The 13866-nt window shown below is 45.7% G+C and overlaps 1 protein-coding gene across 3 annotated transcripts in view; it reads right to left on the bottom strand.

The window, feature by feature from the left end:
* The window catches only part of P2RX1 (purinergic receptor P2X 1), a 47957-nt gene that overhangs the window by 10685 nt on the left and 23406 nt on the right, over positions 1-13866 (bottom strand). For 2 of the 3 annotated variants that reach the window (XM_075904378.1, XM_075904379.1), the window contains 5 exons: positions 12028-12108; positions 8360-8501; positions 5292-5422; positions 2216-2306; positions 1308-1373 (listed from right to left, as the gene is read on the bottom strand). In XM_075904378.1, coding sequence (XP_075760493.1) covers positions 1308-1373; positions 2216-2306; positions 5292-5422; positions 8360-8501; positions 12028-12108 — 511 coding nt within the window. The remainder of the gene's footprint in view (positions 1-1307; positions 1374-2215; positions 2307-5291; positions 5423-8359; positions 8502-12027; positions 12109-13866) is intronic. The other variant, XM_075904380.1, reaches the window with a different exon arrangement.

The following is a 13866-nucleotide window of genomic DNA, read 5'->3' as shown; positions in this document are numbered from 1 at the left end:
GAACATGACAACGGTTTAATAGTGCACAGACATGCTATACCTTAGTTTAGGATAGAAGTGATACATGCAAAATTCAAGTGTGGGCACGAAAGCAGGCAGAATGTAATTAACTTAAACTCTGTGGCTGTGTCTACACTGGCACGATCTTTCGCAAAAACAGCTGCTCTTGCGCAAAAACTTGCTGCCTGTCTACACTGGCCGCGTGTTCTTGCACAAGTAAACTGACATTCTAATGTATGAAATCAGGGTTTCTTGCACCAGAACTCTGACGCTCCCACTCAGGAATAAGCCCTTTTGCGCAACTATTCTTGCGCAAGAGGCCAGTGTAGACAGGCAATAAGAATTTCTTGCGCAAGAAAGCCCTATGGTTAAAATGGCCATCACAGCTTTTTTGCACAAGAGAGCATCTACACTGGCAAATTTGCTCTTGCGCAAAAGCAAATGCCAGTGTAGACGCTCTCTTGCACTACTACTTTAATGCAAGAACTCTTGCGCTAAAGAGTTTTTAAGCAAGATCGCACCAGTGTAGACGTAGCCATGTGTGTTACCCACATTCCAGTTTAACACCCTTACTGTTGCAAAAAGTGCCATGCTGTCTTTCATGGCCACAAGCCATGGGGCATCTCCCCTCAAAGACAGGAGCTCACCTCTGCAAACCATGCTGGGGTATTGGTTCATAGAATCATAGAGCTGGAAGAGACCTCAGGAGGTCCTCAAGTCCAGCCCCCTGCCCAAAGCAGGACCAATCCCAACTAAATCAACCCAGCCAAGGCTTTGTCAAGCTGAGACTTAAAAACCGCTAGGGATGGAGATTCCACCACCTCCCTAGGTAACCCATTCCAGTGCTTCCCCAGCCTCCTAGTGAAATAGTTTTTCCTAATATCCAACCTAGACCTCCCCCACTGTAACTTGTTGAATACGAAAGCAGAAGGACTATCTCTACCTATCAGCCAGATATTTGCTCCAGCATTTTCTTTGGAGGTCTCCCACAAAAATATTGACTAGGTCTAACTTTCTTTAGCTTGACTGAGTCCAGCAAGATAGCAAACCAATCTAATATGCCAGCCATCTAGCATCACTCCCCATTTTACTTTTGTTTGGTCATATCTCCAATCTGGAGATAGATTAACTCTATTGCAAGGAAACATCTTCTCTTTTCGTTTTGCATTTTCCATGCTAAAAAGGCCAGGTGGATGCTTTCATGGAGCTAGTCTTTTGCTATACTTGAGGGTCACTTTCAGTTCAGTGCCACACGCAAACAGAATAATGGGCACGTTCCCAGGCAGTCTGGACATATCAATACTCACCACGCCAAATATACCAATTCCGGAGCCTATTGTGGTCATCGTAGGGATGATGTCAAATTTACCTGCCTGAAAAAAATAGGAGAAAATAGGCAGGCTCTCATAATAAAGCAGGAGAATCTGGCAGGGGGAAGGAAACAGTGTCAAAAGCAGGGCTAGGGATGACCCTGCTAGGGAACCTTGCTGCGGCTACCACTAGAAGAGTTCACTCCTTCTCAAAGATAGGGCAGGCGCTGTGGATACCCTACTAGGGAAGGAGGAGGGGTGACTGAGCATTTTCAATATCAAGCTATTACTTTATTTTATTTTCTGAATGGAATACATGGGGATGTCTGTCCATACAACTGGAGCTCTCTATTCAGACAAAGATCAGAAGTAGCACATGGGCAGGTCCAATGAACACTTTTCTTCTGCTTCTCCCACAATGCTCCTCACCTACTCATGACCCAAAGAAACCAGCTGCTAATGACGAGGGGCACGTCCAGCAGAAATCGCATCCAGCACCCATACCAAGTTTGCTGAGACACTTCAACCTCTTATTTCAGTAAACAAACTGCAGTAATACATGGAAATGGCCCACACACCATCCTGACTCTTATTCATCCTTCTTTCTGAGGCTAAGGCATGAGGTTCAGATAGGGGTGGAGATTATCTAACAACATATAAACTGGCAATGAGTTTAAAAGTTAGGCTGATGAGCAGGGGCAGATGACTGTTTTGCGGGGCCCCGGGCAGCATAACTCCGCGGGGCCCCCCCTTTGCCACGGCGCATGTGCCGTGACACCATGCGCATGCGCAGTGGCGCCACAGCGCACGCACGGGGCCCGGGGCGGCCGCCCCGTTCACCCTGCCCTATATCCGCCCCTGCTGATGAGAAGTCTGAATTAAAATGAATTCACACTGGATGTTACCTTTCCATTCACCAGAATGTCAAACCGGATTCCAAACACCTTGTACAAAGTCCTGTAGTCTGTTCCATTATCTCTGTAGTATTTGGCATACCTTTCCAGTCAGATAGATAATATGTTAAATAGCCTGTCATGGTCTTTAGAAAACAAAAAATAAACCAAACTAATATATACCACTTTGAGAAACTAGAACTTTTGGGACCAAGTGAACAGAGGAAGAGACAGGGACTTGAGAAACTCTTGGCCTGCTGGGTGACCTAGGGCAAGTCATGTCCTTGCTTTGTGCCTCAGTTTTCCTCATCTGGAAAATGGACCTACTAACAGTAACATCCTTTATAAAGTGCTTTGAGGATAAGAGCTGAGGCAAAGTGCTAGATAATAGCTTATTAGTAGCTATTATTTTTTCCCTGAAGCGGATTGCTACCAAATCTAAGTCAATCAATGAACTGAGTTCAACTGAAAATGTCATAGCTGCCTGAGATGAGTTCATTTGTTCCTGTTTGACCATTTGCTGTTTAATGCTACTGGGTGTATTATGTTATTTCAAGAAGAATAAGTAAGTGGTATGATGTACAGAGCTCTCATTTGTTACTATTATGTAAATATAACTAAATGAATAACAAATACATGCAAAAAACGGGTGGGTATTTCAATATCTATAGCTAGGCAATTCATGATGAGGCATTTGACTAAGAATCCAATATCACTAATGGGTGAATGGATATAGGGTGGGATCACTGTAGTAGCAGTTTAGAGGCTATCTGGCTGGCTTTAAGAAAAACGTAAAGAACACCACATTCTCTTGCAGCACCTTAGAGACTAATGAACCATGTAGTTGGTCTCATGAGCTTTTGTGGGCACAACCCACTTCTTCAGATTAATGGAGTTTTAGGAAAGTTTTAGGAAAGTTTGGCCTAACTCACAAATCACTTGTTTTTGACAATAAGTGGTGTGAATATACTTGTGATCTTACTACAGGTGGAACCTATTGAAAAGTCAACCTACCAACTTTATGGTGGTGTTTCGTTTTTGTTTTTTGCAGCCCTTCCAGCATCCAAGTCTGTGAGGTGGGGAGCCCTAAATCATAGACTAGCATATCTCTGCTCCTCCTCACCTCAGTAGGGAGCACTGTCCACTCTCAGCAGCACCTGCCAGCATGGCATCACCAACTCTGACGGGAGGGAAGGCTGGAGAACAAACCTGCGGCCCTGCGCTCACCCTGCAGGAGCGGCTCTTGTCCCATGGAGTTGGCCCTGCTCCCTTCTCTGGACTTTAGAACCAGAGGGCGTCAATGCCATTCGGGTTTGGCCTGGCTGCCAAAAGGCAGCCAGGCCAAATTACTGACCCCATGCACTATGTCACTCAAATTTGGTCCAGCTGCCTCGCCTGTCACAACAGAGGTGCAGTTATGATAGTAACCTCCTGTCTCATGAGCGCTGAGAATGGAAAGTCCTATGGGAGAGCTTGGTGCTATCATTAAGTGCCATGTTAGCTGGAGCTCTCCATTGCTGGAGTGACAACAACGGTATCCGCTAACCCATTTCAACAAAGCAGACACATCGAGACACAGTGTGGTGATTAAAACATAATTAGTATAATTTGGGGCCTATGGGTTGTAGTTTGGCGGATTTACTGCCATGGTGTCCTGGCTCCGTCGATGATGGTAACCAGAAGGCTGCTTGCGTGTGTGCTCAATGATGTGGGCCCAATGACCATAGCAGACCCCGAGAGGGCCCCCACAGACCACAAGCCAGGATCAAAGATGTCAGGCCAGGTTTATTGTAAAGCGAAGTAGTCATAGTTGTCAGTAGACTTTACTGAACCACTACGCACATGTACTTGCCACAATGGAATGACTCAGTCAGTGGGAAATTTCCAGTGCCCCCTTGGTCATACAAAGACTGTCCCCCCAAGACACCACCTTATATAGAGATACAAACAAATCACACCTCAGTACTGACATTGTCAGGTTACCAGCCTCTGACGATAGTCCGATACCACCCATCACCCTGTATCTTGTGGTTTGATTAGATCATCTCTATCCATCATGCTGTCATTTTAGACCCTTTCCTGAACTTGGGTCTCTATCTGTGAGGAGTGGGCACCAAGGTCTTTTTTAAATGAGCTAGTGATACCATGTGTTTTCCACTTATGACCCGTACCAATTATTGTTCTGTACCTGGGCCTGTTACCAATTAGTGTTTTGCACTCTCAGCCCTGTTTGTGCCAAGTTCTGTGAGCTGGGGCCTGCCTCTTGCTCCTAGCTTAGCTTTGCTTTATGTTTGCCAGGTTTTGTCCATTGTTAGCTAGGCCTCAGGCCTCAGACCAGGCCTGTGCGGCATTGGCTTGTTTTAGACCTTCATCTTACTACCTGGGTGACTCTGGGAAGATTCTGCAGGGGCTGAGTGTAGGGATGGGAACGACTATCCAATAAGCAAATGCTTATCGGATAGTGGACACACTAGTCGACTAGTTGCTTCCTCCCTCCTTGATGCCTCTATCAGAAAGAGGCAGCAAGGGGGGGAGTGAAGAGGGTGCTTCAAAGCAGCAGTGCCATGTGGAGCCTGCGGCCAGACCCCAGACTTCACGTAGTACTGCCGCTTTGAAATGCCATGCAGCCTGGGGCCAGCTGGGATTTCCCAGCTGGCCCGGGCTGCACACAGCGTTTCATAGCGGCAGCACTGCATGGAGCCTAGGGTCAGCTGAGAACTCCCCCGCTAGCTCTGTGCTCCCCAGCGCTTTCACCTTTGAAGCGTAGCAACAGCCTTGGAGCTGTTCTACACAAAATTTTACATCCCTAGCTCAGAGCTAGGAGTCGGGAGTGAGTGCCTGGGTGTGTGAGAGGAGGAAGAGGGGCTGGGCAGCTGATTAAAGAGAAGTGGGGGCATTGCAAATTACTTTTTACCTCCTGTTCTAAAGCGAAGGGCTGCACTTTGCTCACACAAGGGTGACATTTATTTTGGTAGCTGCCAGGAGAACAATCTGGGCTTTCATTGCATCTGTAAATGTGCTTTGAGATCTTGCAGGAGGAATGACACTACATGTGAAGCTTGAACAGAAGATAATAGGGCTATCTTACCTGAAGTTGAAGCCTGGTGAAACATTATTGTCATCATTATAAAGTCCGTGAAACTCATAAAGAGGTTTACAGTATGTCACAGGCCAATCAAGGTCACAATTCCAGTCTATGGTGATACCGACAACTCCACCCTGTTGGAGAGACAACAAAAGGACAGGAAATACCCACATCATTATCATGCCAAAATTTGTGGTCAGCACACCTGGCTACATCCTGGTTTTGTTAGCTCTTTCATTTGCAAAGGGATGCTCTTTGCATCCCCATCAACTCATGCTCCACAGCTGGCTCCAAAGATGCTACTGAGGAACCAGAGATTCATCCATGATACACAGACAAGTCCTGCCAATTTATTTCTCTTTCTTCCCCCAGGACTCTCAGGCTACGTCCGCACTGCAATGCTATTTCAGGATACCGGAGTATCCTGAAATAGCTTTTCCACATCTTCACAAGCAAGCCTGTTATTTCAGGATCGCTATTCCGATGTCCCTGTAAACCTCATTTCACGAGGAGTAAGAGATGTTTCGGAATAGTAGGTTATTTAAAAATTTGGCACTGTAGACAGCGCCAAATTACCAAATAAGGAATTTTGAAATAAGATATGCAATTTGCATGGCTCAGATTGCGTATCTTATTTCAAGCTATGGGGCAGCATAGCCATAGCCTCAGTGACCTAGGATTCCACCTTGCAATCAATCAATCATCTGGTTCTTTGTACGACAGTCGATATGCTAGCCTCACCCTCGCTTACCAGGAGAGCCCTCTGTCCCACTACCACGCTGCTCCATTCGGAAAGAGAAAATCAGGAGTTTCACTGAGAAGTCCTGACATTCGATTACAAGAGCTTGCGAGCTGGGGTGATTATTTATCAGTGCAGTGCTGTTTGTTCAGTAACCTTTTTCTAGAAGCACAACCCTGAGCAGTTATGACCCCTGTTGGTAAGGCCTGGGGCTGCAAAGCCCAAGCCGGTGCGTGGACTGATGGCATTTGTGAGAGAAGAAGGGATTTTCACTTGGTGATTATTAGAGAGCAGCCCAAGCTAAAAGCCGACATCGGAAAACCCCTACAATTTGCAGGCTGGGTGTGGATTCAAATTTGGCAGCTCATGCCCATACCCATAGAGAGGTCTGGCCAATCAAACTGGTTGAGAGATTAATCTTTTCAGTTACAATTGGCTATCACTGGAAACACAATTTGGACCTCCCTGGTTGGGCACTCTTGGGACCTGACAGGTCCCAGACAAGGGGAGGACCTGGCTCTCCCACCTGGCTGTCGCCCTGCTCCTGACTCCCAACAGCTGCCAGCTGGGCTGTGATCTCAGCTCAGAGGCTACAGGGCTGGCTTGGCTCCACTCTGGGTCAATGGCGACTGCCAGGTTGACCAGGCTGCCAGCCCCTTGCTTGACTTCCAGTCAACAGCCACTGCCGGACAGTGGTACAACATCGTGGTACTGCCGGACCATGGATGTTGCCGGACCAGAGAGTCCCAGATCAGAGAGGTTCAACCTCTACAACAACAAAAAAATGGACCCCATTTCTGCACAGGCTATAAATAGGAGTTGCAAGAAAAGTGTTTTTCATGGCCATGAGCTTGGTAGGGCCCTACTCATGAAGCTATCAGAGGCTGGGCCTGTGATGGAGAGAACGTACCCGATTTTTGTGGTTGGGAAAGAGAGAGGAAAGGGGCACAGACTGGATAGTGCTGGATTCACGAGGCCATGGTTCTCTGGTCTAGCAACATTAATGGTACTGCCGGACCACGGATGTTGGCAGACCAAAGAGTCCCAGATCAGAGAGGTTCAACCTCTACAACAACAAAAGAATGAATCCGGGAGGCACAGTGTCTTCATGTATGGACCCCATTCCTGCACAAATTCACTGTTTTTCTAGCTGTTTTTTAGTCAGTCCAGTGGATCAACAACTAGTACCCAAGTGCTGTAGGTTTGCAGCTGTCACTCATGAGCCGAACCCTAGTAAATGCTCAGCTCATTTTGGTCCCTTTCACTATCATAGGATTTTTAAAATGATAAATGTCGTGATTTCAACTATGTCAATTTGAATTGTCACAGGAGTGTAGTTGTAGGTGCCCTGCCCCCAAAATAAATGAGGGGAGGAGGAGGAGTTATAAAGTTATTGTGGGGTGGGAAGGGTGTGATACTGCCACCATTACTTCTGTGCTGCTGCTGGTGGAGTGTTGCTTTCACAGCTGGGCGCCCAGCCAACGACCACTGCTCTCTGACCACCCAGCTCTGAAGCCAGTGCAGAAGTACGGGTGGCAATACTGCGACGCCTCGGTCCCTGCAACTCCCCTTTGGATCAGGACCCCCAATTTAAGAAACACTGGTCTCCCCTGTAAAATCTGTATAGTACAGGGTAAAAGCAAAGAAAACACCAGTCCTCATAGGGGTCGATAGAGAGGCATTTTTCATGGCCATGAGCTTGGTTGGGCCCTACTCATGAAGGTATCAGAGGCTGAGGCTGTGATGGAGAGAACGTACCCGATTTTTGTGGTTGGGAAAGAGAGAGGAAGGGGCACAGACTGGATAGTGCTGGGATTCATGAGGCCATTTTCCATCTAATTAATGTGGCAGCATCAACACAGCTCCATAGTAACACATTTCACCTCTTCTTCCGCCCAAGTGTAAGATGCTAACATGGAGACACGTGGCTTGGGTGTGAACCATGTGTGTGCACTTGTGGCTGCAGGTGGGGGGGGAAGAGTAATGCTAACAAAAAGCAATAAGGAAGCAAAAAACTTTTAAGTAAAGCTGTGGTGAGCTCCTCAATCCAAAGGCCAAACAGCATGAGAAGGGTGGAGACCAACCCCCCCCGCAACCACCCCTTCTTTGTTCTAAAACAAACAACTTCGTAGCAACTCATGATCAGCAACGTGGCAAAGGCACACAATCATTGTTAACAGGTACACAACATGCTCTGCCTTTCCCGGACTCTTCTTTTGCAGATTAGACTATATTTCCCTGTAGCCTGTGCTTGCAGCTGAAGGAGACCTGCCTCCGAGGTACATTTGGGCATTCTCATGACCAAAGGAAACATCAGTTGAAATCTGTGTACCTTAAGGGCCAAAACACGAAAATCTTGTCCCGACTCCTTCACGATGTATCCCAGCTCAAACACAGGGCAAAGGGGATCATGTATTTTGTGATAGGTGCATTTTTTCAGATCGCTCGAGGTAATGCTCTCCACCAGGTTGCGTCTGTGAATAAAAAAATAATCTAGAGATTAGCTGAATGAAATGTGATAGCTGATGGCTAGTTAAGGTAGAGAAGGCTAGATTTTCAAATGAGCTCATTACTCCTCACCCAGTAGCTGATATCCAGTGTCATAAGAACGGCCATACTGGGTCAGACCAAAGTATCCTGTCTACCGACAGTGGCCAGTACTAGGTGCCCCAGAGGGGGTGGACCGAAGACAATGATCAAGTAATTTGTCTCCTGCCATCCTTCTCCAGCCTTTGACAAACAGAGGCCAGGGGCACCATTCCTTACCCCTTGGCTAATATCATTTTAAGTACCTAACCTCCATGAATTTATCTAGCTCTTTTTAAAACTCCGTTATAGGCAAGGAGTTCCACAGGTTGACTGTGCGCTGTGTGAAGAAGAACTTTCTTTGATACTTTTTAAACTTGCTACCCATTAATTTCATTTGGTGTCCTCTAGTTCTTTTATTATGGGAAAAAGTAAATAACTTTTCTTTATTCACCCTCTCCACACCACTCATGATTTTATAGACCTCTATCATACCTCCCCTCAGCCTCCTCTTTTCTAAACTGAAAAGTCCCAGTCTCTTTAGCCTCTCCTCATATGGGACTCATTTTAAACCCCTAATCATTTTAGTTGTTCTTTTTTGAACCTTTTCTAATGCCAAAATATCTTTTTTGAGGTGAGGAGACCACATCTGTACACAATATTCAAGATGTCAGCATACTATAGTTTTATATAGGGGTAGTAATACATTTTTCATCTTATTTTCTCTCTCTTTTTAATAATTCCTAGCATCTTATTTTCTTTTTTGACTGCCGCTGCACACTGCATGGATATTTTCAGAGAACTATCCATGATAACTCCAAGATTTCTTTCCTGATTAGTTGTAGCTAAATTAGCCCCCATCATACTGTACGTATAGTTGTAGCTAAATTAGCCCCCATCATATTGTATGTATATTTGGGGTTATTTTTTCCAATATGTATTATTTTACACTTATCCACATTAAATTTCATTTGCCATTTTGTTGCCCAGTCACTCAGTTTGGTGAGATCTTTTTGATCCCTTCAGTTTGGGATAGTTCCTCAGATTCATCACCCATGAAGGACGGTGCCGGTTTGGGAATCTCCCTAACATCCTCAGCCATGAAGACTGAAGCAAAGAAATCATTTAGTCTCTCCGCAATGGCTTTATCGTCCTTGATTGCTCCTTTTGTATCTCGATTGTCCAGGGGCCCCACTGGTTTTTTAGCAGGCTTCCTGCTTCTAATGTACTTAAAAAACATTTTGCTATTTTTTTTGAATTTTTGGCTAGCTGTTCCTCAAAATCAGAAGTCTCAGAAGAGTTCTGCACCCAACAGGCCAAGTTCTTTTGAAAACCTTTAAACTTGTCTCTGGGGCCTAAGGGGTACTGAGCTCTTTCAAAAAGCTAGGCTGAGGTGAACATTGTTAAATCAGCAACACAAGAACAAAGAACTTACATTTTGTGAAATACTGGATCATCTGGAGACACGTTAGAGACAAAAATAAGGTCTGAGGCATGACTTGGAAATTTGTTTTTGAAGCAGTGGAAGAGAGCATTATAGCTAGAACCCACTAGGGACATAGTAGAATTTATTCACTTTGATCCAGACTGTTTCAATTGTTTGTTTAGATAGCGATTGTTCCAATAGTCCATGGTCAGGACAGGTACCATTGTGCTAGGTGCTGTACGAACACCTCCTAACAGAGTTCCTGGCCGAAAGGGCAAAATGCTCACTTACACTATTGTAAACCAGGGTAACTTGTCAGTTGGAGTTTCTCTGGATTTGAATTAGTGAAACTGGTCCCATTTTGAATTGGTAACAAGGTTTTGTCATGCAGAAATTAAAATAGTGAAGGCAAAATATGACAGGATGACAGAGAAGGATTTGTTTAGCTGGGTTCTGTGCAGTTCACTTTATTACCACTATAGAATATCTTATCCTCTTTCTCCTCTGCTGGGAGCATAGTTTTGGGTGAACTGGCAAGCCATGGCACTAAAGTATCAGTTCCCAAACTGTGGAGGGAAGCATGAAGAAATTCCAAGGGGGGCACAAGGCTGAGACATTTTCATAATGAAAAAAAAATTATCAGTGTAAAAAATTATTAATTGCATTTTTTGTTAAGGGGGGAGGGTGGATGACGGTAAAGAAGAGGTGGGGAGGCATGAAGGTTTCTCAAAAATCAAAAAGGGGGCGTGATACCAAAAAGTTTGGGAACTGCTGCACTAAAGTAATGGAGACTGGATAGATTCTACTGAATACATGCTGCTTCAGAAAGCAGCATGGATTAATATCAGGTTACTGTGTATTTAACCTCATAAACAGTACAGGGACCATGCACATCTATAAAAGGGAATCAGTCATGACTTTTGTTCATTTGTTCTGGATCACATTTATAATCAGTTCAGCAACAAATCCTCTTACTTTGGTCAGAGAGAGCACTTACTGAGTGGCACGGAGGGAATTATTTCCTAAATCAATTACTGTAATAGAAGCAGAAATCCTTATGATGAGAAGGGCCTTTGACAATTTCTATACAATCTAGGGGTTGTCCTGGTGCTTTAGCTGCTCCCATTGTAGTAACTGTATTTTACATTTCTGCCTTGAGAAGAATCAAAAGACAGGCAGAGGAGAGGTATGTTCACCACAACAATGGAGATCTCTAGTAAATGTCATTGCAATCTCTGCTTCTCTAATTTTACGATTGAAATTCGACACTGTTTGCAGGCAAACATAGCCAAATGCTAGCACCAAGCCAGCAGGTTTTACATAGCTGACGTGTTCCTTGTAACAATACCTGGTTCCTATCTAAGCAGTTTCATCAATACATCTCAGAGTGCTTTCCAAAGGAGGTCACTATCATTATCCCCATTGTACAGATCAGTAAACGGAGGCATATCGCGGGGAAAGTGACTTAAGCAAGCTCAGTGGCACATCTGGCAATAGAACCAGGTCTTCTGAGTCCCAATCCAATAGGAAGGTTACTCTTAAGATGGTTGCGAGTTCCCAGTAGATAGACTCATATTAGCATGAGCTCGGGTGGTAAAAAAAGAAGACTGAACGTTGCTGCAGGGGCTCAGGCTGGCCACGCAGTCTCCAGTGTCAGAGGTCAGGTGGCTAGCACGAATCTGTCTGCAAAGGCTGAGACTCACGCCCAGCTACACTGAACCATGTGTTATAAAGTTAAACTCTGCTCTTGTGAACAAGCGTGTATCTTTACTCACACATGCAATCTTATTGTTTGGACTTTTGTTCCAGTATTGGTTAGCAACTTGTTTAAGGACCGGTTCTGATTCCTGCCAGCTAATCTGTTATCGAACGCTTCATTCAACCATATTCTAGACTCAGGGACAAAAGATGGTGTTTTTCTGTACCAAATGAGCCAAGAGCTCCAATTCTACATCCCTTTGCATAGTGTCAGGGATCACACTCACAGGCGATCACAAATACAAATCATACAGATGTGACATTTGAGCTCTAAAAAAGAGTTTACTCACCTGGAGACTTTAAACTTGGGGAAGGTGATGCTGTTCTTAATAAATAAGGTAAAGTTTTCCGCTTCTAAGAGCAACGGGGGGCTGAAAAAGACGTGTTAACAAGTGCTTGTCTTTTAGTTAGCCAACATCTAAAGTATACTAGCACCTCCATACCTTGGGGCTACATCTATACTGCACCCTTCCTCCACAAAAGTTTATGCAAATGAAGCGTGGAGTAGAATATTGCTGTGCTTCATTTGCATAATTAATTAGGAGCTGTTTTCACACAAAAGGCTTTTGCGCAAGAGCCATTCTTCCTCATTTTTTCAGGAAGAATGGCTCTTGCGCAAGAGGGGGCTTTTGCACAAAAAGGCATGGTATAGACGGCTCCTTTTTGCACAAAAACCACTTGCGCAAAACCAGGTCCTAATTAATTATGCAAATGAAGCACGGCAATATGCTAATCTGTGCTTCATTTGCATAGGCTTTTGCGAAAGAAGGAAGCAGTGTCGGTGTAGCCTGGGTGTCCTTCGTTCAAGAACAACCGTGGTACAGACCCTGCCGGGTGGAGGCAGAAGTGACTCCATGCTGCTGCTCCCTCTACCCCCTTCAGCTGGGGGAATTGCAGCACAGTGATGCATAGTGGTGATGGGGGCAGTGCCTGGGATGGTGAGGGAGGCAGAGTATCTGGTACAGCGCCCTACCCTCATCCTCTTCTCTCCCTCCCTGGCCTGGCAAAATCTGTAATCTGGCAAACCCTGTTTCCCAGGATTGCCAGATTAAAGTCGTTCAAGTGTAATTACAATAAAGGGAAGAAAACCAGATGCAAAGAAATCCCATGGGGTAGCACCCAAATGACCACATTCAGAACCCAATGAGATATTTGGCCTAGTTCTTGCACTTTGTAGGTAACGAAATGGATTTCAAAGTATCCTCGGTGGAGTCCGGTAGAGAAGGGGGACTATTTGCTATGGGGACTACAAGACTTTTCTTGTGCCTGTTGAAAGAGCTTCCTTTCATGATCTGCTGTGTTGACTTTACTGTGGAGAAGCCATAATGCTCAGGCACACCCACGGGCCCACTGGCGGGTGCAGAGCCTAGAATCGGATGCCCGTCGCAAGGCTTTGGTTTCGCAGCTGGCTTCCTATGTGCACCTCTTCTTTTACGGATAGAACAGAGGGATTGAAATGATCCCCAGAACGATTTACTGCTGAACACGTTGGCCACATTCTGAAGTCTTTACCCTCAAGCAAAACTCCCCAGGAAAGGCAACAAGCTCAGCTCCCATGGCAGGCTCCCATTCCCAATGACGGGAGTGCCTGGTTTTCAATGGGAAGAGCCTCGGCAGCCTCAGAAAAGGGCAGGGAGCTCTCTGACCCAGACCTACTACTCCAGGGATCCAGGCTTTCCATGACCCCTGTGCTGGGGAAGAGCTGAGAGTCGAGACTAATAAAACCCTGGCATGACAATACCCCCCAGAGCCCAGAAGCACCCAGGGAGGGATGGGAGAAGGGATCCTGGCAATGGGCCAGTCAGAGCACCCGTAACATGATCTGATGGGCCTCAGAGCCTGTTGCCCGTCCGGTGAAAGCATGCAGGATGTGTCTCTCACAGCCCCCTGCTCTGGCGACTCAGTGAAGTGGGAGGAGCAGCATGGAGTCTATTCAGCAACTTTACTGTGTTGGAACAGCCCCTCCTCCCCACGGAGGGGGGAAAACATCACTTCCCCTCTGCTAAGATCCACTTACTCAAGAAGACATTTGCAGTGCCCAAGAGCAGCTTTTGTGAACCTGCTCACTTAGGAACAATGCTAGGTATTCATGTTCCCAGGAGATCGTGCTCTCTCAGCTAGCTGCATTG

The sequence above is a fragment of the Pelodiscus sinensis genome, chromosome 21, assembly GCF_049634645.1.
Source record: "Pelodiscus sinensis isolate JC-2024 chromosome 21, ASM4963464v1, whole genome shotgun sequence".
Taxonomy (NCBI): Eukaryota; Metazoa; Chordata; order Testudines; family Trionychidae; genus Pelodiscus; species Pelodiscus sinensis.
Note: the sequence above shows the minus strand (reverse complement) of the source record. Positions and strands in the feature narration are given on the sequence as shown.